At 39.5% G+C, this 26,831-nt stretch overlaps 1 protein-coding gene across 1 annotated transcript in view; it reads right to left on the bottom strand.

The window, feature by feature from the left end:
* The window catches only part of MOSPD2 (motile sperm domain containing 2), a 150,384-nt gene that overhangs the window by 38,855 nt on the left and 84,698 nt on the right, over positions 1-26,831 (bottom strand). The window contains exons 8-9 of the mRNA XM_089682976.1: positions 24,400-24,524; positions 19,774-19,950 (exon numbers count right to left, since the gene is read on the bottom strand). Of these exons, the coding sequence (XP_089539102.1) occupies positions 19,774-19,950; positions 24,400-24,524 (302 nt within the window). The remainder of the gene's footprint in view (positions 1-19,773; positions 19,951-24,399; positions 24,525-26,831) is intronic.

Here is a 26,831-nt window from a genome sequence, read left to right as displayed (position 1 = left end):
CACTCATGTGGTATCCCCATACTAGGGTGGAGTAGCAGAATGTATTTTGGGGTGTAATTCTTGCTATATCCATGCTGTGTTTTAGAAATATCTTATAAATGGACAACTTTGTGTAAAAAAAAAAATTTAACTTTCCACATTTTCATAAAAACTTGTGGAAAAAAAGTGACACGTTCAAAAGACTCATTATGCCTCACAGAATATACGTTGGGGTGTTAGCTTTCTAAAATAGGGTCATTTTGTGGGTAATTACATTGTCCTGGTGCTCCAGGGCCTTCAAAAATGTGACAGGTAGTCAGGAAATAAAAGGTGTAATTTATGCCCCTAGAACGCCTGAAGGTGCTACTTGGATGTTGGGCTTCTGTATGTGGCCAGGCTGTGAAAAAGTATCGCATCTGTGGTATCGCCAAACTCAGAACAAGTAGCAGAATGGATTTTGGGGTGCAATTCTTGGAATGTACATGCTATGTGTTAGAAATATCTTATAAATTGACAATTTTGTGTAAAAAAAAAACCTTTTCATTTTCTTTCCACATTTTTCAAAAACATCTGGAAAAAAACATGTTTAAAAGACTCATTATGCCTCATAGAATATACAGTATCTCACAGAAGTGAGTACACCCCTCACATTTTTGTAAATATTTTATTATATCTTTTCATGTGACAACACTGAAGAAATGACACTTTGCTACAATGTAAAGTAGGGAGTGTACCGCTTGTATGACAGTGTAAATTTGCTGTCCCCTCAAAATAACTGATCATGTCCAAATTGGGCCCAAAGTGTTAATATTTTGTGTGGCCACCATTATTTTCCAGCACTGCCTTAACCCTCTTGGGCATGGAGTTCACCAGAGCTTCACAGGTTGTCACTGGAGTCCTCTTCCACTCCTCCATGACATCATGGAGCTGGTGGATGTTAGACACCTTGCGCTCCTCCACCTTCCGTTTGAGGATGCTCCACAGATGCTCAATAGGGTTTAGGTCTGGAGACATGCTTTGCCAGTCCATCACCTTTACCCTTATTTAGCAAGGCAGTGATCGTCTTGGAGGTGTGTTTGGGGTTGTTATGTTGGAATACTGCCCTGCGGCCCAGTCTCCGAAGGGAGGGGATCATGAACTGCTTCAGTATTTCACAGTACATATTGGCATTCATGGTTTCCTCAAACTGAAGCTCCCCAGTGCCGGCAGCACTCATGCAGCCCCAGACAATTACACTCCCACCACCATGCTTGACTGTAGGTAAGACACACTTGTCTTTGTACTCCTCACCTAGTAGTTACCACACATGCTTGACACCATCTGATTTAAATAGGTTTATCTTGGTCTCATCAGACCACAGAACATGGTTCCAGTAATCCATGTCCTTAGTCTGCTTGTCTTTAGCAAACTGTGGGCTTTCTTGTGCATCATCTTTAGAAGAGGATTTCTTCTGGGACGACAGCCATGTAGACCAATTTGATGCAGCATGGTCTGAGCACTGACAGATTGAGCCCCCCCCCCCCACCCCTTCAACCTCTGCAGCAATGCTGGCAGCACTCATACGTCTATTTCCCAAAGACAACCTCTGGATATGATGCTGAGCACGTGCATTCAACTTCTTTGGTCGACCATGGCGAGGCCTGTTCTGAGTGGAACCTCTCCTGTTAAACTGCTGTATGGTCTTGGTCACCATGCTGAAGCTCAGTTTCAGGGTCTTGGCAATCTTCCTATAGCCTAGGCCATCTTTATGTAGAGCAACAATTCTTTTTTTTCACATCCTCTTTTTCCACATCCTCAGCATGGTTCTTTGCCATGAGGTGCCATGTGGAACTTCCAGTGACCAGTATGTGAGAGCGATAACACCTAATTTAACACACCTGCTCCCCATTCACACCTGAGACCTTGTAACACTAAAGAGTCACATGACACTTGAGAGGGAAAATGGCTAATTAGGCACAATTTGGAAATTTTCACTTAGGGGTGTACTCACTTTTGTTGCCAGCAGTTTAGACATTAATGGCTGTGTGTCGAGTTATTTTGAGGGGACAACAAATTTACATGGTTATACAAGCTGTACACTCACTACTTTACATTGTAGCAAAGTGTCATTTCTTCAGTGTTGTCACATGAAAAGATATAATAAAATATTTACAAAAATGTGAGGGGTGTACTTATTTGAGATACTGTGAGATACTGTATGTTAGGGTGTTTGCTCTCCAAAATGGGATCATTTTGTGGGTAATTCCATTGTCCTGGTGCTCCAGGGCCTTCAAAAATGTGATAGGTAGTCAGGAAATTAAATGTGTAATTCATGCCCCTAGAACGCCTGAAGGTGTTACTTGGATGTTGGGTCTCTGTATGAGTCCAGGCTGTGAAAGTCTCATACATGTGGTATCACCATACTCAGGTTGAGTTGCAAAATGTGTTTTGGGGTGTAATTGCAAGTATGCATATGCCATCTGTGAGAAATAACTTAATAAGACAATTTTGTTTACACAAAAAAATTTCCTAATCTTCCCAAGAATTTGACAACTTTAAAAAAATTCACCATGCCTCTTACTAAATACCTTGGGCTGTCTACTTTTCAAAAAGGTGTCATTTGGGGAGTATTTGTACTTTCCCGGCATGTTAGGGCCTCAAGAAATGAGGAGGTCAGTAAATCAGGTATGATAAATTTTCAATGATCGGTATCATAGCTTGTAGACTAACTTTCACACAGACTATTATATCCTGATGTGGGTTATTTGTATCAAAAGAAATGTAGCACTATAAATTTTGGCCTAAATGTATGAAGAAAAATTACTTACTGGCAACATTTTTTTTTAACAGAAACTAAAAAAATGTTTATTTACTTTCAAAATGTTTGCTCTTTTTCCACTTTAATCACCACTGTTTTTTTTTTATTTTTTGTGATATACCACCAAAAGAACGCTCTGTGTGGAAAAAAAACGCTAAAAGTTTTGTTGGAGTACACTGTAGCATGACTGAATAATTGTCATTCAAAGTGTGAGAGCACTGAAAGCTGAAAATTGGTCTGGGCAGGAAGGGGGTAAAAGCGCCCTGTATTGAAGTAGTTAAAATGGTACATTTTCTCAGTTTAAACATAGTATATTTTATATTTTCTATCGTGAATAAAATATGGGTTTGAGATTTGAAAATCATTGTATTCTGTTTTTATATAGATTTTACACAGTGTCCCAAAATTTTGGGATTTTGGGTTGTATGATGGGTTTGGCTGATGGATTACAAAGTCCTCTCAGAGTATGTGTAGTTCAGCGTATTTGGAACCTACAATGTCACAAGTGCAGAAAAGATGCTGAATTTGTTAGTGGGTCTCTAAGTAAACCATTCAAGGAGAAAAATGCAATTTAAGCCATGAGTAAGCACGACACATTACATTTCTAAAAGCCACATCAAAACCAAAGTTGAAAATTAGGGTTCTAAATGCAATTAAACTTCTTGAAAGATCACTGGGCTGGGATACGCGCTCAAACATAATGGCCAAAACCAGACATACTGACAAGTTAACCCAGACAATTTATGCTGCCTATCATTTTGTATGTTGGTTGCCCCTGGGAGATAGAGAACTATGTCAAGAGCAGGTCTTGACAATAAAATCAATGGATATAACTGCTATAAGGCTTTACTCATATGTTGTGTTGTAAAAACGCACGCACACACTGGGGCATGATGTTTCTTGAGTTTCAGGAAACTGGTGCACATCTGTGTTCTACTGCATGTACTATGTTCTTCCTGAGAAAAATAAATGAAGAGTATCTCATGTTTTTGTGTATTGTAGAAAGTTTGGAATTTAAATGATACCCTTTTTTGGCCAAGTCTATAAAGATGCAAGCTATTGGGATTCCATAAATCCTCATTTCTATATAGTTATATTCTATTGCTCCTCCTTGAAACTATGTAAAAAACACTTTTTTTCTTGACACACCTTACTGGTAAAGGCTGTAGTAAGAGATGAGATCAGAGTTTAGGAGTTTTACTGAGGCAAATAACTCCAAGATTAGACCCTTTGAGATGTCCAAAGAAACAATGAAACACAACCATTGTCACCCTTAAGCTTGTCACCTTCTTTAGTGCTGCTTCTATACACACACACCTATGGAAACAGAAATAGTTGTACTTTCCACTAGGACCCATATTCTCCCTAGAAAAATCCATAGACAAAACAAAGCCATGCAGTGACATGGAGAAATTCTTTAGAAAACTATGGGTTAAAGTTTTCAAGAGAAGATAGACAAAACAGCCAAATTAAAACCAAAGAACACAACTGCAATTAATAAATACACCTGGACCCCTAGGCATGGAAGGAACCCCAATCTGGACAAGGAATTGCAGAAAAAACCCTATCTGCACAGGAACAAACAACCATCAGTTCCTGAAAGCCTGCAGACAAAGTGGGATGCCATAGTCTTAATGAACGCCAATGACTATATACAGAAAGCACATGATAGGCAACTATCAAATATCACACTAAATTACAAGGCCCCTACATGTTTTTACAAAAAGCTTGCAAACATGGTGCTCTACCTTCAGGAATTAGAGACCATATATTGATTGTCCCTAATGCTTGAAAAACCAAAACTGGGCTGTTTCTATATGGTTCCCAAAATCCATAAACAGGGGAACTCGGGCAGACTGGTAATTTCAGGTATTGTAACCATCAATAAAAATGTCTCGGGCTGGGTGAAAAATATCCTAAAACCTCTAGTCTGTAAAAATCCAGCAACATTTAAAACAATCTCCTAAACAAACTCACTGCCTTTTGCCCAGTACTTGACATGTCTCTATGGACATCTCAAGAGGACTAACTGGACACAATTCTATGTGGGCTGATGTTTTCCTTTTTTGGCCATACTGTCAGCTCTGTAGGGATCCCGACAGTCGTGTCAGGATCCACCCAGATGCCTGACTGGCAGCTGGCTAGGCCTCTTGGCAATGCTACTGAGAGAGCCTGAGCCAGTTGCTCCCATCCCATCCACAGCCAAATGCTCCAATGAGCACTAGAGGGGCAGAGCAGAGAGCTGGTGACCGACAGTCAATGTTTTCTGCTCAGTGAAGACTGAGATCATGTGATCAGTCAGTTCTTGGTCTTAGTTCCAACAGGGAAAAACTGCATCCTCAATAAGTGCATATTTTTATTCCTTTTTTGCACTCTTCTCCTTTAAATTCAAAGACCAAAGAATTCTGCTTCACAATATCATGCCAAAATTCACACCATTAAGATTTAAAAAAATAACTAAAACTGCCCAAAAAAAGGAAGGCAGGTAAACTAACAAAAACCATACTATCAACTAATAAACTTCTTCAGGAAGTAATTTTTTTGCAAATGTAATCTCGAATAAGTGAATGATAATGAGGAATAGATGGATACTAGGGGCCACTGGCTCTAGTTTAAGAGAAAAAAAAAAAAAAAGTTTCCTGCTGCAAGGCAATATCATAATGTGCTAGTATGCATCACATGCATTTAGGAGATATTTTACCTACAGTTAAGCTTTATTTTAGCTTACCTGTAGGGAAAAATGAAAAGTGACTTTACTACCACTTTAATGTAAAGGGAAGTGCTCTGGACTTTCAAGTTGAATGTCACAAAATGAAAAATGAGACTTAAAGCCCAGTTGAAGTCTCACACCTTTTTATCTCTTTCTAGTACTGTGCCCCTATCGCCAAGTACTGTGACACATTTTTGTTGGAAACACTTTAAAAAGGTGCCTTTTTTTCTGAGAAAATTTTGTTTCTTGCCATTTTCTTCACTGTTTTGTGCTGCCATAGCTGAGTAACAGCCACATGACTCAGTGCAAGTGTTCTCACAGAGACTTATTGCTGAGACAGGAAGGGTTGGCTCTTATCTGGTCTGTTTTTAAATGCCGATTTCTGAGTGAATGCCAAAAGCCTGTACCCATCTGTGTATAGCTATCTGTTCTACAAGGCATGCTAGAAATAGCTGTCTGTTCAAACGGGCATGCTAGAAAACCAGCATTCAAGTGATGACCAGTGTACTGTATGCTGGCACTCTGTCAGAATACAATATCTCAGTGGGACAGATCACTGCATCAACATAGCTTGTGTTGATGCAACGATCTGTCATTTTTTTTTATTCAATCACCTGGTTGAACGAAAAAAAAAAATATAAAACCGTGTGTACTCAGCTTAACTCTGGTGCCTATTGGATTGCACAGGCATATGTACACTCTCCTGTAATGACATATGGGAGTTATGACTATGAAATTGGAGGCTGCTATACTGCAGAATGCATGTCCATATCTGTGACTTCAGTTGGGCTTTAAAATGTTTTAATATCTTTTGCTGCTTGTTTTGCTATTTGCTATCTGCCATCTGTTAACCCCCCCCCAAAAAAACAAACAAAAAAAACTAAGCCATACTTAGTTACAGGGAGCTGCAGGCATCATCCTGGTACCACTTTTAGAGTCGACGGTTTGCTCTCTTGCCATAGCAAATCAGAGTGGCTAACCAGCCACTGGACTGCTATTACAATCCGTGGGGGTCCCATTCCCCCACTTTTTGCTACCTTCTGCTCCCACCAGTAGTCCCGATCGACCAGCTTCCAACGGCTGACAAGAGAGCCCAACAAAGACCGGACTGGCTTTGTTGGGCTCTATGATAACCTGACTTCACTTCCGGTTTATTAGTAAATAAACAGGACCATTTTTAATAAAGAAAAGCATTCGATCACACCAATGTTGGTGTGATTAAATGCTTTTAAGGGCAGAGGAGGGATTTGAGGTCTTAAGGACTCCAGATCAATCCATAAAGCGTACCTGTCACATGCCTATTGCTGTCACAAGGGATGTTTACATTACATTCGACAGTGTAAAAATAAATAGCACAAAATACTAACCACAAGCCAGGGCACTTATACCCCCTTCCTGCCCAGGCCAATTTCCAGCTTTCAGCACTGTTGCACTTTGAATGACAATTGCGTGGTCATGCAACACTGTACCCATATGAAATTTTTATCCTTTTTTTGTGACAGAGCTTTATTTTGGTGGTATTTAATCATCTCTGGGTTTTTTATTTTTTCTTAAACCAAATACCACTGAAAATTTAGAAAAAAAACCCAAAATGTTTATTAGTTTTTGTTATAAAATTTTGTAAATAAGTGATTTTTCTCCTTCACTGATGTGCGCTAATGAGGCTGCAGTGATGGGCACTGATGGACACTGATAGGCGGCACTGATGGGCAATGACAGGCATCACTGATGGGCACTGAAAGGCAGCACTGATATATTGCACTGATAGGCGACACTGACTGGCACTGATAGGCATTGATAGGTGGCACTGATGGGTGACACTGAAAAGGAAGCTCAGATGGGCACTGGTACGTGGCACTGATGAGCACTGACAGCTGGAACTGATTGACACTGACAGGTGGCACTGATGGGGCTGCACTGATCATCAGGGCACACTGATCATCAGTGCTCTGATGATCAGTGTACCTGTCCCCTCCGCAGAATGCTGAAAACCGGCTCTTCTCTCCTCTCGAGCTGTCAGCGTGACAGCTCGAGAGGAGAGAAATGCCGATAACCGGCATTTCCGTTTACATGTGATCAGCTATGATTGGACACAGCTGATCACATGACCGAGCCGACATCGTCGGCTCTTTCCGTGGATCGGTGATCCGCTGTGTCTGAGGGACACTGTGCGCTCCGGGAGCCGCGCATGCGCGGTTAAAATGGGAGGACGTCATGTGACGTAGTCAAAAGAACGCGAGAACCACATCCGTCATATTACTATATGGCGGGCGGGAGGTGGCTAATTAATAAAAGAGATCCCATGAAATGTAATCATACTCCTGGCTTCTTCTCAAGGAATCTCACATGGGACAGGGACAGTCTCCAACATGTGCAGGCCAGCCATCCCTCTTAAGTCTTAAATGTTAAGGGAACTAAACTGAGAAATGAAGCCCTTCTCTTTGCTAGATGGACTATTTGTGCAGCTTTACAGCTGCAGCAGGTTTCATTTTTACCAGCTAATTTGTTACACCCAATTCCAGCTTTGTTCTCATTGAGAGAGGACTATTCAATGATTTTTAGTAGCAATCAGAAGTTTTATCTCCATATCTTTAGAATGTGTTATAAATATTTAATGTATTCCAGTAAACTGTACTGTACTGAGTAGATATTTGGCTACAAAATATCACTATCATATCTGGAAAACAAACAAACACCGGAGAAGTGGAGAATATCAGAACTGATGGTGTGAAGATTTTATTGGGAGCAAGACATTTTCTGCTTGGAGCCATATTTTGCTTTTTGTAGCCAATTCCCTGTCAAGTATTATCAAAGAAGGAAACAGCAGCATCCCCTACCCCACTAACAGAAACATATGAATTGTGCTAAGCTTTGAAGCAATTACTATTTCCAGCATTGTCTTAATTACTATATGAAACCTATTCACATATTAATATTATTGGGGAATTTCAGTTTAAAGTGGTTCTAAAGGCTCAAGGTTTTTTACCTTCACGCATTCTATTCATTAAGGTAAAGAACCTTCTGTGTGCAGAGGCACCCCCAATCCCTACCTGAGCCCCCTCCAATCCAGCGATGTTCTGAGTCCTCTGCTGTCTGGGGACTCATCCTCCTCCTGCTGCTGTCAATCACAGCCAGTGAGCCAATGAGGAGAGAGCAGGGGGTAGGGCCGAGCTGCCACTCTATGTGACACAGAGGTGCCCCTAGGATGAGCAGCTTTTCCTGGGGGGGGCACTGCTCGAGGTGCAGGAGCCAGGAGCACCGGATGGGACCCGAAAAGAAAAGGATCTGCTCTGCAAAATCAGTACACAGGGCAGGTAAGTATAGACACGTTTGTTATTTTAGAAAAAAAAAAAAACTTTAGCTTTAACTTTAACAAATCAATCTCTGCAAAGTGAATGCATTACATAATTCTCTTCACCGTCTAAAGTACAAGCGTCAGATCAACTTTACCACACTTCTGCTTTCACTATCCAGTGTGTCAGGTCATAGGTAGTATGTTGCTACATCAGCTGAAAGCTTTCTTGTAGTTGACTGAGAATATATTGCTAGGCTGAGTCATTACCATCACAATTCATCCTCACATGCTGCCCTTGTGACACTTCCCACTGCGCAGTTCCTCTTCTTGCAAACCGTCAGACGCACTGCTGGCATGTTTGATATTCTGTGACTGTAATAACAAAAACGACTATGAAAGGGACTCCATAATTCCTGAAGATGAAAAACAGCTAACAAAAAATATTTAAAGCAATTTTCTGTAGACTTACAGTTTGGTCCATGGAAGGACTACATTCCACTCTCCATTGTCGGTTAACAAGTAAAGACGAAGAAGTAGATAAAGAAGAGATTGAACAGGGCAGTGCAGGGTCAATGTTAGGCGTAGCAGCTTACACCAGGGAGTAAAGTACGAATGAAACAAAAAGCGTAGCCTTCTTTTAAACTCTCTTGCTTTCACCAGCAGTCTTCCCGACCTCTTGACGGCTCACTTTCAAAATTTCAGTAGCAACTTCACTTTACAAAAATAACTAGCCTTCCTCGTAGAGAGTGAAAGATAGGATGATGAGAGATTATCCAAAGTCAGACAAAACAGAATAAGTTCAAACATTATATTTACATTCCAAAGACATGTAAATTAAAGGGCAACTCCAACCAAAAGGCTAAGTACATGGATAAGAACATCTTCAATGTCTTACTAATCTGTAAATAAATGCACATACTAATGTAATGAACCCAAACCTGCTGCACTACATAAGGAGAGTGTGAACATTTTAGCAGCCTTAATTTCTTCAAATTCTGCATCAATGCTCCATCTCCTGTTTGCCCTTTCTAGAAAACATCTCAGAATTGGCGATGTACACCCTGAGCTCTTCTCAAAATGAAAGCTCATCAGAGAACCACCATTCACAGCAAACGTGCTCAATGCAAGCCTAATTTATTGTTTGTCAGCTCTATATAAATAAAAGGTGTCTGATAACAAATAAAGATGTCTGATAATTATTCTTGCTGAATTCCACTATAACTAATGGACACATAGGTGAAAAACTTGTTTTTTTATATACAGTATTTGCCTGGAGTTGTTCTTTAATTACTATTAAACAGTTAGTTTAACAAAGGTTGATTTTTATTACTGCATTAGTGCACAAAAGATAAACCTAGACAAGTACTGGATAATAGGAAATTGCTAGGCATTTTATAAATTATAAGTATTTTGCTGCGGAGTTCAAAGGCACAAGAGTAAATCAGATTTTAATAAGAGAAAAATTGTGTATTAGTGTATCTGTATAAAGTAATCTTCAAAAGCAGTGCAGAAAGGTTAATGAAATAATTAAAAGAAGATTTTAATAACTTTTATACCAAGTGTATAAAAAAGCAGAAAATACTTTTGCTCGCTTTTTTGGCTCATACTGATATCTTAAAATTGATACTTTGGTGCATATAATATAGAGATACTCTTTTCCTGTAGAATAGCTGTCAATCTGATATGACATGATCAATTTGGGGTTTAAATGTCACATCCTTTTTGTTAATATAACCACACATGAAACTTCCATATATACAGAATTGGAAAGCCATTTAAATACAGTAATTATCTTGGCACAGAAATCACAGTCATTGAGTAAACCATATGAAACATGCTCACTAGCAATTCAGAAAGTTGCACCCAAGCACACAGCATCCCCTCCCCCCCCACAAAAAAAATTGAGCCCCCCCACATACAAATGTAAAAGCTCAGACTGGGACACCTACGCATGAAAACGTTGATTGCGAAACACGTTACGTATCGCCGTGCACGCCAGAATGAGAACAATAACTCTAGCACCAGACCTCCTCCGTAACACTTTACTGATGACCTAAAAGGGGCTTTAAAAGCGTCATCTATAGTAAATATAGGGCACTGAAGTTCGTCACCATTTCACAAGCGCACGCAAATTTGAGGTTTGACAAGCTGGATAACCATTTACTCGCTGCAACCTCCGCTTTCATATTTTACAAAGAAATAGGGTCATTTATTGCTTTTTTTGTGCCCTAAAATTAACTAGTATTTTTTACTGAAATTTTGCGGTAATATGCAACATAAAAAATTGGAACTACTACTATTTTATTCTCTAGGGTCTCGGATTTCAGAAAATAAAGAATGTTTGGGGGTTATGTGTAATCTTCAGGCCTAAAAGGATTTTTTTAAATCTTATGCTAAAAAACGACTCTGGCAGCGAAAAGGATAAAAGATAAGCCCTGACCCACCTTTTCCGGACGAGCACCCAATTAGTGCTCATTACACTGCAAGGTCACTCTGCTCCCTGCTAGTCCCAAAGTGCAGTGCTGGAGACAGGCAGGGAGGGGAGAAGGAGATAAACAGCGCAATGTTTAAAATATTAAACGTTTAAGTCACATAAAAAACCCCTTATGTTTTTAATACATTCCTAATATCACCTCCGATTTAAATACGGTTTTGGTTAAAAAACTTTTAGGGACAAGTAGATTGGGGAACAGATTTAGTCCTTTGAACAAGTAGTTTTTTCAAAACTTTCCACACACCTGTGTACACTAGGCTCATTTAAATACAACCCCAATTCTAAAAATGTTGGGACAACGTAAAATCTACATAAAAACAGAATTCAATGATTTGCAAATCTCAAACCCATATTTTAAACATTTGATATGTTTTCTATGTTCTATTGTGAATATGAGAAAATTCTGAAACTGATGGCGGCAACATGTCTCAAAAAAGTTGGGACGGCTATGTTTACCACGGTGTAGAATTCTTTCAACAATTTGCATGCTGCTGGACTCTCTTTGAACTGGTGTGACTTCATTGACCAATTTACTTGGGTTACTATGGGCTTCATTGTGTCCATCTTTTCAGAGATTTTTTGCTGCAGTGACATCTATTGATCATGCCGGTTCTTCCGCACACAGGGCCTGGCATACTAGACTAAAGGTCCTGGTAGTATTGACTCTGACATACTGTTTAAGTTGCTCCATGCCTAAAAACTCTGTAGAAGAGTACACCAAACACCATCCAGTTTTCAGTCAACTTTGCATCTTTGTGATTTTAAAAGACATACTGTGGGTTCCACCATATTTGATAAGGTTCACAGGTGCTCCTGAGGAAGATCATTTGAAATTCAGCAAATTTTACTGGAAATTAACATGTGTGAACCTTTAGACAGGCCTCTTTTTTTAATGTTGAGGTTATCAATTTTCATTTTTTAATGATGAATTAATAAATGTTTTTTATATATACGAGTTTTTATAATAAAAGAAAAAATGTCAAGGAGTGGGCATACTCCCCTGCTACAATTATACACTTTTCCCAGTATTTAAACAAATGCCTGGAAAGCTTTGGCATAGAAAGCCAATATGCCTGAACCACCCTAGGACAGCCTGCTTCACTTTGTCATTGTTGTCTTCACCATTCCAAAAGAAAGACTTCTCTTGTGCAATTTCATGACAGGTTATGTGTTGATTATCCAGGATCAGGCCATGCATGTGTTGAATGTTCACAGGAATGACTGCTGTGGGCTGGGAATCACCATGACTGGGATAGTCACTGATGGACGTTTGCCATCTTTGAAATATTTACACCATTGAAAGGTCTTACTGCGGCTGAGCATTTCATCACCGTAATGGGCTTGAAGTCTTCTGTAGATATCCATGAGTTTTACGCCTTCATTCACATATAATTTCATCACCACACACTGTTCCATGTACGCACTAACACTGTTGTCTGCCATCTTAACGGTCTCTGGACTGGCCTGCAATGTGTGCCCCCTATCAGTAATAGGACACACTTGCCAGTTACTACAGTGTGTAGTAACGCCACACTAGCATCCCTTTTCATACCTGTAAAATTAAAAGTCCTCGTATATTGTTGTTATTCTATCTATAAGTCCTCAACAAAGTCCATGGCTACTTTGTGCATTTATTGATATACTGTGTTCACAGACAGTGATTATTTTAAGGTATTCCTATGCCCATGCACTGATGTCCATCACAGAATTTTATTCGTTTTTAATGTTGTGCTGTCTGAGGGCCCGAAGATCATGGGCATCCAATATTGCATTTCAGCACTGTCACTTGCACGCAGAGATTTCTCCACATAGGGCAGCACAGTGGCTAAATGGTTAGCACTTCCGCCTGCCTGGCAGTACTAGGGTCGCTGGTTCCCAACGCCGGCACCACCTGCCTGGAGTTTGCATGTTCTCCCTGTGACTGCGTGGGTTTCCTCCGGGTACTCCGGTTTCCTCCCACACTCCAAAGATATGCTGGTAGGTTAACTGGCTCCTGTCTAAATTGGCCCTAGTATGTACTGTATATGTATGAATGTGAGTTAGGGACTTTAGATTGTACACTCCTTGAGAGTTAGGGACTGACGTGACTGTACAATATATGTATGTAAAGCACTGCGTAAATTGACGGCGCTATATAAGTACCTGCAATAAATAATAAATTCTCTGAATCTTTTGATATTATGTACTGTAGATGATGATATATTTAGTCTTTAAAATTTTACGTTGAGGAACATTATTCTGAAATTGTTCAAATTTTTAGACACAGCTTTTCACAGATTGGTGAACCTCTGCCCATCTTTACTTCTGAGACATTCTGACTCTCTAAGATACTCTTTTTATACCCTATCATGTTATGAACTTGTTGAAAATTAACATAATTAGGTTGCAAAATGTTCAAGCTCTTCCTTGTTCATGCTGTTTACCTTAACAGCTTTTTGTTGCCCTGTCCCAACTTTTTTTAGACAAGTTGCTGCCATCAATTTCAAAATGACCTTTTTTTCTTAAAATGGCACATTTTTTCAGTTTAAACATTTGATAACTTTTCTATTTTCTGTTGTAAATAAAATATGGGTTTATGAGATTTGCAAGTTATTACATTGTTTTTATGTAGATTTTACACAGCACTCCAATTTTTTGGGAATTAGGGTTGTACCTTCAACTTTCTTGCATATGCATTTCTACTGCGTTTAAAAAAACGTGTTCTGCACCGTGTGTGAATGGACCGTTACTGTATATAAAATTATAAATAGTGAAACTGTAGGGGCAACAGAAGTTATTTCCATCAGATCTTCAGTGTTCAACTACCATTTTCAATTTTTTTCCCCCAGTATTTCATGGAGGTTAAAATGACTACACACCACAATTAATGACTGAATGAAGAGGTTATTTAAGGCACAGTACAAAGGCAAATCTATTACTGACAGTAATACAAGGTTGTACCAATATACATCTAAATAACTACATTTGGCTCATCTATTTGGGACTTTTCTATAGTTGTCATTGGATGATTAAGTTCTATTGTCATTTAATAAACAGTATTATCTAGCAGCCTTGAATAACTGGTTTCTTAAAGTGTTACTAAACCCACAACAGTAAAACCTGTCTGTATGTGCAGTAAAGCATGCTTGTTATACTCACTCTGGAACTTCTGGAATGTGGTTAATCTTCCACATTGTGTAAAAAGACTGTTTGATCCTGTCTTCTCTGATCCTCCCCTTCTGTACTATCAGCAGATGGATTGGGGACAGTAGAACTCTAGGAGTCACTCTGCACATGCTCTGATTGGTGTGTATTGCTATTTCTTTTTTTTTTTTGTTGAGAGGGTGCATGTGATCAGCACAGGGCCAATCACCACTTTCCAGATAGAGGATCAGAGGTTATGCAGCCTCACAGGACAGTCAGGAGAATGAAAATTTATCCTACAAGCTTTAATCAGCGTTTGGCTGGACACTGATAGAAGTCACAAGACTGCTATATATGGCTGATGAAACAAGGTATTTAGCAGTTTATATTTACTAAACAAAATTGTATTTCCATGCTCTGTGTACTGTGGGAGGCTGGATATAGTGAATGCAGGGTCCTGGGTTTAGTAACCCTATAATTCACCACTAATCTGGCTGCCTCTGCTTTACACTTAAACACCTATAAAATTATATGATTATTGTTCCCCTGACCAGTTTCTTCGACTAAATTCATAACTGTTCAAGAAAGTTAAATATAATTGCATAGAAAGGCTGACCACCTTCTAGGCTCACTCTGGATCCCCCAAATAGAGGAATGAGTCACAAATCAGATACATTCACCTCTGTTCAGTGTAAGCTATTAGGTGCTGTTAACTTTTTTTTTTTTATATTTTTTTAAAACGCAACAAAGAAGCTAAGGTGAGAAAACACAAAAAGGAGTCTAAAGCTCACCATGCTGGCTGGATAGAAGAATACATATAAAACCTATTTAATAATTTGTATTTGTCTGAGAAAATAAATCTTTTTACATAATAATGTAGTGGTTATCACAACTAAGAAAAAAAAAAATGCATGTTATGCATTCCTTTAAATATAAGGAACTACACCTCCAATTATAAAATTAAATTTTTTTTTTTCCAGGCATCTTTTATAGTCTGTTGAATGTTGAGGTTTTGGAACTCTAATATAAAATATTTTTCAGTACACATTTTATTATTAAATTGAACTATTTTAATAATCCAATGAATGTTCCACCATAGAAATACAAAGGGAGTTGAGAATTTAAATGTAAATAAGTAATATTTCCACAATCTGTTACTGGGCAAAAGCTGATTAAATATGTTGAAGGATTTAAGCGCATTATGAGAATGTATTATGAAAATGACTGTATTTAAGATTGTGTTCAAGAAAAAAAATGTTTCTAAGACCTATAGAGATTTGTGTTTACAGTATATATATTTCCTATTGCCTATAAGGGAATATATTTAAATGCAATTTATTACTTGACTTTGATGAGAGGATTGTTTTAGGTTTTGAATGCTCCAAAACAATTTCTAAACATACATTTTCAACATGTAGTCTGTCTAAGCAGCCTTTAAAGTATTCGTGTTAAACATTCTTAAAGAGGAGCTCCAGGCTCCCCCCCAAAAAAATTAAAAGTCAGCAGCTACAAATACTGACGCTGATGACTTTTAATACAAGGACACTTATCTGGCCAGGGGTCCAGCGCCATCGTCACCTGAGCTAGTTCTTCACAAGCCTCTGGGTTTCCAGTGCTGGCATTGCAAGTAAGGGAAACCGGAAGCGAAGCCTTGCAGCTTCACAGACTGTTTCCTACTGTGCCTGTGACGTGCCCCAGAAGACTGCGGGGGGGATGAACTGAGCCGGAAGCGGGAGCAGGTTACCTGCCAAAACCAGGTACCCACATTCCACCTTCCCTAAAAAGTGCCAAATGTGACATTGTTGGTGGGTGGGCGCACAGAGAAGCATCTTAGCCACAGCTGGGACAAAAAAAAGCTTCTTGCGATGAAAAATCCAAGAGCAATATAACCCCCCCATAGCGTAAAGCCAAGAAAGCTGCGTAGTGTCCAATGGCTACGACATGAAGGTGGTTTCAGGAGAGTGCACTCATTCAAGTCCATGAGACATTAAAATGCATGTGAACCCCAACAATTCGTTTGGCTTATTTTCTGCCTTTTGTATTTTGTCACTGAAAGTTGTTTTTATACCTGCCTGTAAAAGGGTTAACAAACCCACAACAGTAAAATCAGTCTATAAATGAAGTAAAGCATGCTTGTTATGCTCACTGTGGAACCTAAAGGGTTAATCCTCTGGATTGTGTAAAAAGGCTGTTTGATCCTTTCTTCTCTGCCCCTCCTCTTGTTGAAATGACCACCTGATACAGACTGAACCAGTGGTCACATGCACATGCTCAGTTTGGTGTGCATTGCTAGAGAGGTTTTTTTTTTTTTTTCTTGGGGGAGTGCATGTGATCAGCAAAGGGCCAATCAGCACTGTCAGACAGAGGGTCAAGGGTTTCACATCCTCCTAGAGCAGAAAGAAAAAACTCATCCTACAAGCTTTAACCAGTGCTCTGCTGAAGTCACAAGACTACTCTAACTGCTGATGAGAAAAGGCAATTAGCAGTTTATATATACTAAAATAATTGCATTTCCATGTTGTGTGTACTGTGGGAGACCAGATATAGTGAATGTAGGGTCCTGGGTTTAGTAACACTAAGTGAAAAAAAAGAATTATGGATCATGTCAAATTCAGAGTTTTCTGTGCACATATCTCAAGGAGTCCTCCAGCTGCTAATCCTGCACTACAGAACAATTACACTCTATGGAGAAGAATTGGAGGAATTCACTGCATTGCATTACTGCTGATCCTTCATTTGAATGGGCCCCAAAGCAAAATAAGTTGCTCCTACTCAATTTTTATTCACACAGCACATGTTGCTGTGTGCTGCAATAAAACTGCATGTATTACTACAGCACATGTACAAACAGTTATTGGCACAGGTAGCGCATTGATTTTAATGAGTTGGTTGAATCCTAGATTTTCACTGAGATAGAGCAATGTAGTATGTATAAAACCATTACGTAGGTACATTGTATGCTCAAGAAACTGTATGTGTAATTGTAATGAGCAAATATGGATGCCCCCAAGTCCATTTATAATTACACATTTTACACGGAAACAATGTTTTTCAAACATTACTATATATATATATATATATATATATATATATATATATATATATATATATATATATATATATATATATATACACACACATACATACACACACAGTGAGGAACAGAAGTATTTGAACACCCTGCGATTTTGCAAGTTCTCCCACTTAGAAATCATGGAGGAGTCTGAAATTCAGATTGTAGGTGCATTCCCACTTTGAGAGACAGAATTTAAAAAAAAAATAAAAAATCAGGAAATCACATTGTATGATTTTTAAAGAATTTATTTGTCTTGCAATGCTGAACATAAGTATTTGAACGCCTAAGAAAAAGCAAGAATTCTGGCTCTCAAAGACCTGTTACTGTGCCTTTAAAAAGTCCACCTCTACTCCACTCACTAATCTAACTTAGTAGCACCTGTCTGAGCTCTTTAAAGACACCTGTCAACCCCACAGTCAGTCAGATGCCAACTACTACCATAGGCAAGACCAAAGAGCTGTCAAAAGACACCAGACACAAAATTGTGGACCTCCACAAGGCTGGAAAGGGCTACGGGGCAATTGCCAAGCAGCTTGGTGAAAATAGATCAACTGTTGGAGCAATTGTTAGAAAATGGAAGAGGCTAAAGACAACTGTCAGTCTCCCTCGGACTGGGGCTCCATGCAAGATCTCACCTCGTGGGGTATCACTGATAAGAAAGGTGAGGAATCAGCCCAGAACTACAAGGGAGGAGCTGGTGAATGACATGAAGAGAGCTGGGGCCACAGTTTCAAAGGTCACTGTCGGTAGAACACTACGTCGTCATGGTTTCAAATCATTCATTGCACGGAAGGTTCCCCTGCTCAAGTCATCATATGTCCAGGCCCGTCTGAAGTTTGCCAATGACCATCTGGATGATCCAGAGGAGGCATGGGAGAAATTCATGTGGTCAGATGAGACCAAAGTAGAACTTTTTGGTCTAAACTTCACTCGTCGTGTTTGGAGGAAAAAGAAGGATGAGTTGCATCCCAAGAACACCATCCCTACTGTGAAGCATGGGGGTGGTAACATCATGCTTTGGGGGTGCTTTTCTGCGAAGGGACAGGACGACTGCACTGTATTAAGGAGAGGATGAATGGGGCCATTTATTGTGAGATTTTGACCAACAACCTCCTTCCCTCAGTCAGACCATTGAAGATGGGTCGTGGCTGGGTCTTCCAACATGACCCGAAGCACACAGCCAGGATAACCAAGGAGTGGCTCCTTGAGAAATATATCAAGGCTCTGGAGTGTCCTAGCCAGTCTCCAGACCCAAATCCAATAGAACATCTTTGGAGGGAGCTGAAACTCCGTGTTGCTCAGCGACAGCCCCGAAACCTGACAGATCTAGAGGAGATCTGTGTGGAGGAGTGGGCCAAAATCCCTGTTGTAGTGTGTGCAAACCTGGTCAAGAACTACAGGAAACGTTTGACCTCTGTAATTGCAAACAAAGGCTTCTGTACCAAATATTAACACTGATTTTCTCAGGTGTTCAAATACTTATGTTCAGCAGTGCAAGGCAAATAAATTCTTTAAAAATCATACAATGTGATTTTCCTGAAATTTTTTTTTTTTTTTTTAATTCTGTCTTTCAGAGTGGGAATGCACCTACAATGTGAATTTCAGACCCCTCCATGATTTCTAAGTGGGAGAACTTGCAAAATCGCAGGGTGTTCAAATACTTCTGTTCCTCACTGTGTGTATATATATTTATTTATTTAGGTATTCTTTGCATAAAATAGATCTCTTTTACAAGCAAATCTAAAAAAATAAAAATTGACAAGACTCTAAAATTAGTCACATGTTTGCACCTCTCAGGAATAGCCAGGTGCATGAATTTTATGTCATGGAGTCTGCAGTCTTTTTGCAGTCATCGCTGACAGATGAACCTGATAATTCAAAATCAATAATGAGATCACTCTACCAAAGTAGTCAAATCATACAAAATTACAAGTAAAATCTACCTTACCATCACAAACATTACACTCTGTATGTCCTTGTACAGCTATGAGCACAGAAGAAAAGCTTCTTATACTTTTAATTATGTGTTTTATCAAATGAAATCTACAGTATGTACATAAATACATGCCTTTACCAGCATACAAATATGGTTTTGCCACTCCAGAGGTAGCACTTTCCAAAAAAAAAAACGGTTTACCTTTTTTTTCTATTTTTATTAAATATTTACTTGTGCAGTTTGGATGTTGTGCCGAAATTATGCATTGAAATACTCATTTGACATATCCACATTAGCACACCCCAGAATTCCCCTTATGAAGTCAATTCTGCTTCTCAGAACCATTCATTAAAACCCAATTACCTTTCTGGGTTTGAGTGCACTCTCCTCAGATGTACACGAATCTACAGCATCCCTTGTGTCCACCTCACTTTCCTCTTTACTTTCAAGCTCATCCTCACTGGTTATTGGCCCATTTTCACACATAGGGGTTTTGAAATCATCATCAGGTAATGGAGGATAGCTATATTTAAATGGATCCTAAAATAAAAAATGTAATATACAGTAAATATATTTATAAGTAAATACCAGTTTGAAAGAAATAGGTGAACCAGTCACAGGTTAAAAACAAAACAAAAAACACAATATCACCAGTTCTGAAGGACCGGCATAACAGTTAGGGGCCAACACAATATCACTTGCCACTGCAACTTTCGTTTAATTTATAAATGCAGAGCATAGTTTGGAAACTGTATAATTCGTCATAGCACTTTGAGTAATTTAACCACCTCCTGACCATGCTATAGCCGAACGACGGCTACACTGTGGCGCCCTGTGATTGCTGAGTACTTCGAACACAGCTGATCACAGATCGAGGTAAAAGGTCAATTACAGTGGCTCTTTACCATGTGATCACCTGTGTCCAATCACAGCTGATCATAGGTAAAAACAAACTTGAGGATTATCGGACTTCCCTGAGGAAGTCACGTGTTACCGTGACGCAACGCGTGGGAACGCGAAGAGGATTCTGGGAGCGCGGTGACGTCATTTCCGGCGTGGCGGCCACATTTGAAACCCCTGTATATATATATACCCATGCAGGAGATTCATAGCATGGGGTACTGAAGGCTTGTTACAAGACTATTTTAAATGTGAGTGGGCAATTTTTACTACATGTCTACTGATTTAATAAACAGGATTACACTATGTGAGTTTTTGTTTGCATATGAACCGAGGAGGAGATCGCTGTTAGAGTGTAAGAGGCGGGGAAGGTCCTGGTGAGTCATCTAAAGGGTGTCCTGTTGTTGAGCGAGCTGACCCTGTGGGGTTTTAGCAAGGAGGTGAGGAGCCATCACGGCCAAAGTTTGGATTCACACAGTGTGGACACGTGTGACACATGCATGAAGATTGCTAGTTCTTTTGATGCATTTGGACACTTTATTTTATTTATTTGAGATTTATCATTATTTGCAATAGATGATTGGAGTGATTTTTGCACTTTATTCTAATTTTGATTGCACTTTATTCTCACTTTGAAGCACATCGTTTGCACAATTTTTGCTTATGCGCATATTTGTATATGCACTATTCTTACACATATGTTTAGTAGTTTGTGTTATTATGTAGAGCATTTTTAGCTAAGTGTGCACTCTATTTTAATTTTATTTATATTTATTTTAATCAGTTTAGGGACAGCGCTGCACTTTATATTTATATCGACATTTCCTGTTATCAGCACTGTCACTGTGTGAGGAAAGAAGAGCTGACAATCCCAACAGCACACATTTACACTGATCATCAGTGCCCATCAATGCCCATCAGTGCAGCCTCATCAGTGAACAATCAGTGAAAAAATACTTATTTGCAGAATTTTATAACAAAGAAATTTTTTTTTCTTAAAAACTTTTGGTCTTTATTCATTTGTTGAACAAAAATGTAAAAACCCAGTGGTGATTAAAATACCACCAAAAAAAAAGCACGGTCTATGATAAAAATTTCTTTTGGGTACAGTGTCACATGACCGTGCAATTATCAAAGTGTGACAGTGCCAAAAGTGAAAATTGGCCTGGGTAGGAAGGGGGTGAAAGTGCCCAGTATTGAAGTGGTTAAAAAAATGTAAGGGGTTTTCTTTGTTTTATTTGAGTCCCACCACGAGGAAAGTGTAAAATGCATTTGCAATGCAAAACCTGTGCTTTATAAATATGCTGGAGTACCGTATTTTCCGGCGTATAAGACGACTGGGCGTATAAGACGACCCCCTACTTTTCCTGTTAAAATATAGGGTTTGAGCTATACTCGCCGTATAAGACTACCCCTCTTCCAACGCACACCAAATAAAAATGAAAAAACATCAGATTTGATTTCAATATGGTATGCTATTTCAGTATGGTATTCCAATGATGAGGCACTACTCCTCCCACTGACACCAATGATGGGGCACTATTTCATCCACTGACACCAATGATGGGGCACTATTCCTCCCACTGACTAATGATGGGGCACTATTCCTCCCACTGACACCAATGATGGTGCCCCATCATTAGTCAGTGGGAGGAATAGTGCCCCATCATTAGTCAGTGGGAGGAATAGTGCCCCATCATTGGTGTCAGTGGGAAGAATCGTGCCCCATCATTGGTGTCAGTGGGAGGAATAGTGCCCCATCATTGGTGTCAGTGGGAGGAATAGTGCCCCATCATTGGTATCAGTGGGAGGAATAGTGCCCCATCATTGGTATCAGTGGGAGGAATAGCGCCCCATCATTGGTGTCAGTGGGAGGAATAGCGCCCCATCATTGGTATCAGTGGCAGGAATAGCGCCCCATCATTGGTATCAGTGGCAGGAATTGCGCCCCATCATTGGTGTCAGTGGGAGGAATTGCGCCCCATCATTGGTGTCAGTGGGAGGAATTGCGCCCCATCATTGGTGTCAGTGGGAGGAATAGTGCCCCATCATTGGTGTCAGTGGGAGGAATAGTGCCCCATCATTGGTGTCAGTGGGGAGGAGAAGTAGTGCCCCATCATTGGTATCAGTGGGGAGAATAGTGCCCCATCATTGGTGTCAGTGGGGAGGAGGAACAGTGCCTCATCGTTGGTGTCAGTGGGGGAGGAACAGTGCCTCATCGTTGGTGTCAGTGGGGGAGGAACAGTGCCTCATCGTTGGTGTCAGTGTGGAGGAGGAATAGTGGCCCATCGTTAGTGTCAGTGGGGGAGAGGAGCGGCTGCTCCTTCTTCCAGTTCGGTCGCTCGATTTACACGGGGCCGCTCGGCTCCGCCTCCTCGCCGGTGATTGGTCGCCTGTGTGCCCAATCACCGGTGAGGAGGCGGAGCCGAGCGGCTGCGTGACCATCGAGCGGCCGAACTGAAAGAAGGAGCAGCCGCGCTTCCTGGACCGGATCGTCGTGGGACCGGAGCCAGGTAAGGTACAGCAGCCCCTCTGCCCATCCCTGTACTTTGTGTCCGTTGGAGGAGGAGGGGGGGGGGGGGGGGGCGGTGCCGCGCCGCCCCTCGAAAAAGTGCCGCCCTGACACCGGCTCGCACCGGCGTATAAGACGACCCCCGACTTTTCAGAAGATTTTCAGGGGTTGAAAAGTCGTCTTATATGCCGGAAAATACGGTATTTTTTTCCCTCCCAAAATAAGCAGAATGGCCATAGCTAGAACATACTACTGTTTTTTGTTTTTAAACAAAAGTCACACTTGGCTTTGTTTAAATTGGTATGTGTGTGATCTCCACATAAGTGGGCATCTTCCAGTACCTGCTTTGACCAAGGCCATACTGCTTCTGGATAACTTGGTCCTAAATGTATCATACATCTACGAGCAGTCAAAGGGAAACTGCAATTTTTTTTAGACATTCATTTAATTTTTGAGCGTAATCAACTTCTACTACTAATTGGTTATTTACTTTGTTGATTACATTCAAATCTCAACTCTGCAAAAATGTATTTGGTGTTGAATAAAGCTGGGAATGTCTGAGACCTCCATAATTTTTTTTTTTTGTCATCAGTGGCCCTGCTAAAGAAATTTCAGAACAAGGAAGAGTTAGAATCTCCGGCAAAGCTTTTTTTTTTTTTTTTTTGAGGCTTGTTCCTTTCCCAGAAAAACCGCTCCCCCTAGCTTTTCAACAGACTTCACAGGGAACTGAAGTGATGAAAAATCTCCCCATTAGGAGAAATGAAAACAACCACACAAGTGCCTACTATATTTGGGTTAAGTTATTTTTTTTAAATAACTTGTGTGTATAATTTGTAAATTTAGTTGCATGTTGTGGGTCATTTATATGTACTTGTTACATGTGCATGTCTCCGCTTGTGTAGAAACATGCAGTGACTTAATTGTTCTTCTTTCTCAGTGCTGACCATATCTTAACTGGGTGGAACATTTGGAAAATTTGGAAATTATATATTAAAAAGAATATGGAACTGAATGGAATCAAAACGTGAAAGTCTTTTTAACAACTGCTTTCCGGAATGGTAAAAGTTCATATAGTGTGCACAGCATGAATAAACAGATTTATAAAAGTTATTTTAGAAAGCTAATAAATTGTCATTCAGGAACATTCATGTTTTTAAATCCACAAAATGCATGTAAAGAAATGTGAAAAATGTATTAATTTCTTGAAATAAACACATTAAACCTTCAGTGAAAACCTTAATGAAGAAACATCCAGAGACAAGCAGCTCTCATACATACACATATATATATATATTCGTCACACAAAATTTGACACCCTCACCTCCCACACCTATTTATTGGCCATAGAGGATACATAGCGAGACAACAAAAAGTCAAGATTTACATTTAATTTCCATGTCGAAAAATCCCTGATTCTACTGATCAACACAATGTGCACTTTCCACTGGTTGTAACATATGCATTTTTTAAATCATATGATCAGTTTAAATTGCACGGGCTTGTCAAAATGTGATCTTTAAATTGAAACTTTTTTGGTTATTTAATAACATTGACATAAAATTCTGTACAATACTTACTGTTCCTCCCATATGTGGAAGTAAGTATTCAGCACTAATGTAGTCTTGAATTTCATTTCGGTTCACAAATTTCAGCATGTTTATGGCTTCTGGACCAAGCCAGCCTTTCACAATTTTAAAGGCAGCTAATAAAAAAAAATGTCATTATTAATTTTATGAAAAGTAAAAATCGGCATTCCTGTCATACACACATCCTGAAATAACAGCAATAAAGCGTTACATTTATGATTATATTTTAGTTTTCATAGGCACTCTTCCTACTTTTTCTTCTTCTATAATGTATTTTGTTAACAACTGCAAAATGCCATGTATTAAACAGCCCTCAGCTTATTAACCTACAGTGAGCGCTAAGTGCCAAGGGAGTTCTGAACCAGAAGATTCACAAGTTTCATATAAGTGTAAGCTTCAGTGAAATGGATACCTATACAGCATGTCTATGATTGTCTCTAGTTTGCCCGGTCTTGATCTCCTATTATCCATACAACTTACTGAGATGGATAAATGAGAGGATATCTTTCCAATGTGAGGGAAATGTGACTTCAACAACAGTTCTTTGTCCTTTGTGCATGGCAAACATAGGCACTATTGAGAACCATGATTACCGCTGGGATTATTGAAGATAAAATGGTAATACTTGGCAAGATTAAACCCCCCCCTCAGGGGTTTCCCCCCCCCCCAGTCACCAAGGATGCCCAGTTGACTTTGTATACTCTTTGGTGTGGAAATGTCATGTGTATTGTATGTTACATTTAACTGCTTGCCATAAGTTCGCCTGTTATTTACCTTGCTTTGTTTTACTTCGGTATAATTTCAATAAATGCAACTGCTAAAAAAGAAGATTAAAACAAGCGATGCTTCTCATTCAAGCATTGCTTAAAACATTTGGAATGCATAGGGAATATCAAAAGGCAAATAACAAGCATTTCTGTGGTCAAAAGCTCTCATTATTGTATGCCAGAAGATTCAGTAAAATAGATACCTATAGAGCAGGTTTGTATACAAGCACAGCCATATGCAAATGGAAAATGTTGTCACAGACCTAAAGTATAACTACAGCCAAAACCTTTTTTTCTCATTTTGGGTTAAATCAACATTATTTTATCTGGTGTCTCATTAGGGAGATTTCCCTTCACTTCCTTTCTTACAGAGCCAACAGGAAGTGAAGATATCTTTCCAATGTGAGGGAAATCTACCCTTTGACAGTTGCTTCCATGACAAGTGTCCCCATTGAAAGATTTCACCTCTAATCCTTTTCTGGTGGCAATTAAAATGTTGGATTCCCCTCAGTTTCATTTATTATGCCACTGGTGATCAGGACAGCGACATCAATAGCAATACAAAACTGGACATTGTTTGCCAAGCATATGCTGCTAGTCTGTCCTAATCTCAGGGGTACAATGGAGATTGCCTGGGAAATTCGGACTTCGTTGATGCCTTATTCTCACTGCTCAGCCAAGGAAGAAGGTGCCGTTGATAGGTAATGGAATCAACATGATTGGACAAGCTCTTTTAGGATCCATACACACTGGCTTTAAAAACAAAACAAAAAAAAAAAAAAAAAAAAAAAACACACAAAAAAACTCGCTGCTTCTAGTGCTAATATTTTTGCCTGTAGAAGCTGCCATGTTATCCTATGTGTCCATGCACATTAGAACATTTAGAGGAATATCTTAAGCTCAGCGTTTAGAAGCAAATGAAAAATACATTTCTGCTTTGCGTTTTTGAAAGTTTTCTGGCAGAAAAAAAACAAACGCATAACGCACCTAAATGCTAGTGCAAAAAATGCTAAAACTTAGCAATTTGTTTTTCTGGCAAGGGCACTATCGTTTTTTAAGCCAGTGTGCATAGACCCTAATGAGCATGTTAAATATAAACATTTTTCCTTTACAGGTAACTTCTTTGATAAACTCAGAAACCAAATTGCACATTTCTATATATGATATTTAGGAACTAGAGGAAAGTCAGCAAGATCCTTTCTGAACAGCATATTGCATCCTATTATTGTCTGATCTTTTTCCTTATACATTTCTGTCACTCTGGAAGCCTTTAACAATAGTTTTTTGTCCTATGTGGATGGCAGATTACAGCTGGGATTAATGAAAGTAAAATGACAATACTTGGCAAGATTAAAATGAGCATTGCTTCCCATTCAAGCATTGATTGCAACATTTGGAATGCATAGGGAATATCAAAAGGCAGATAACGAGCATTTCTGTGGTCAAAAGTCCTCATTATTGTATGCCGATGTTTTCCAACATCTACAGATAAAGCCTCTGTGTGACCTGGTGGAAATCATTTACTCTCCTATGAAAGACAGAGAATAAAGACTTCACCATGTCTACATTGCTTCTGTTCTAGAGCTCTGCACAAACAGATGTTTCAAAGCCCATCGAAGGAGGGACAATTGCCTGTGGTCAGCTTTCCTTGACTGG

The sequence above is a fragment of the Staurois parvus genome, unplaced genomic scaffold (genome assembly GCF_062004578.1).
Source record: "Staurois parvus isolate SC_StPar_1 unplaced genomic scaffold, SC_StPar_1.0 ptg000299l, whole genome shotgun sequence".
Lineage (NCBI taxonomy): Eukaryota > Metazoa > Chordata > Amphibia > Anura > Ranidae > Staurois > Staurois parvus.
Note: the sequence above shows the minus strand (reverse complement) of the source record. Positions and strands in the feature narration are given on the sequence as shown.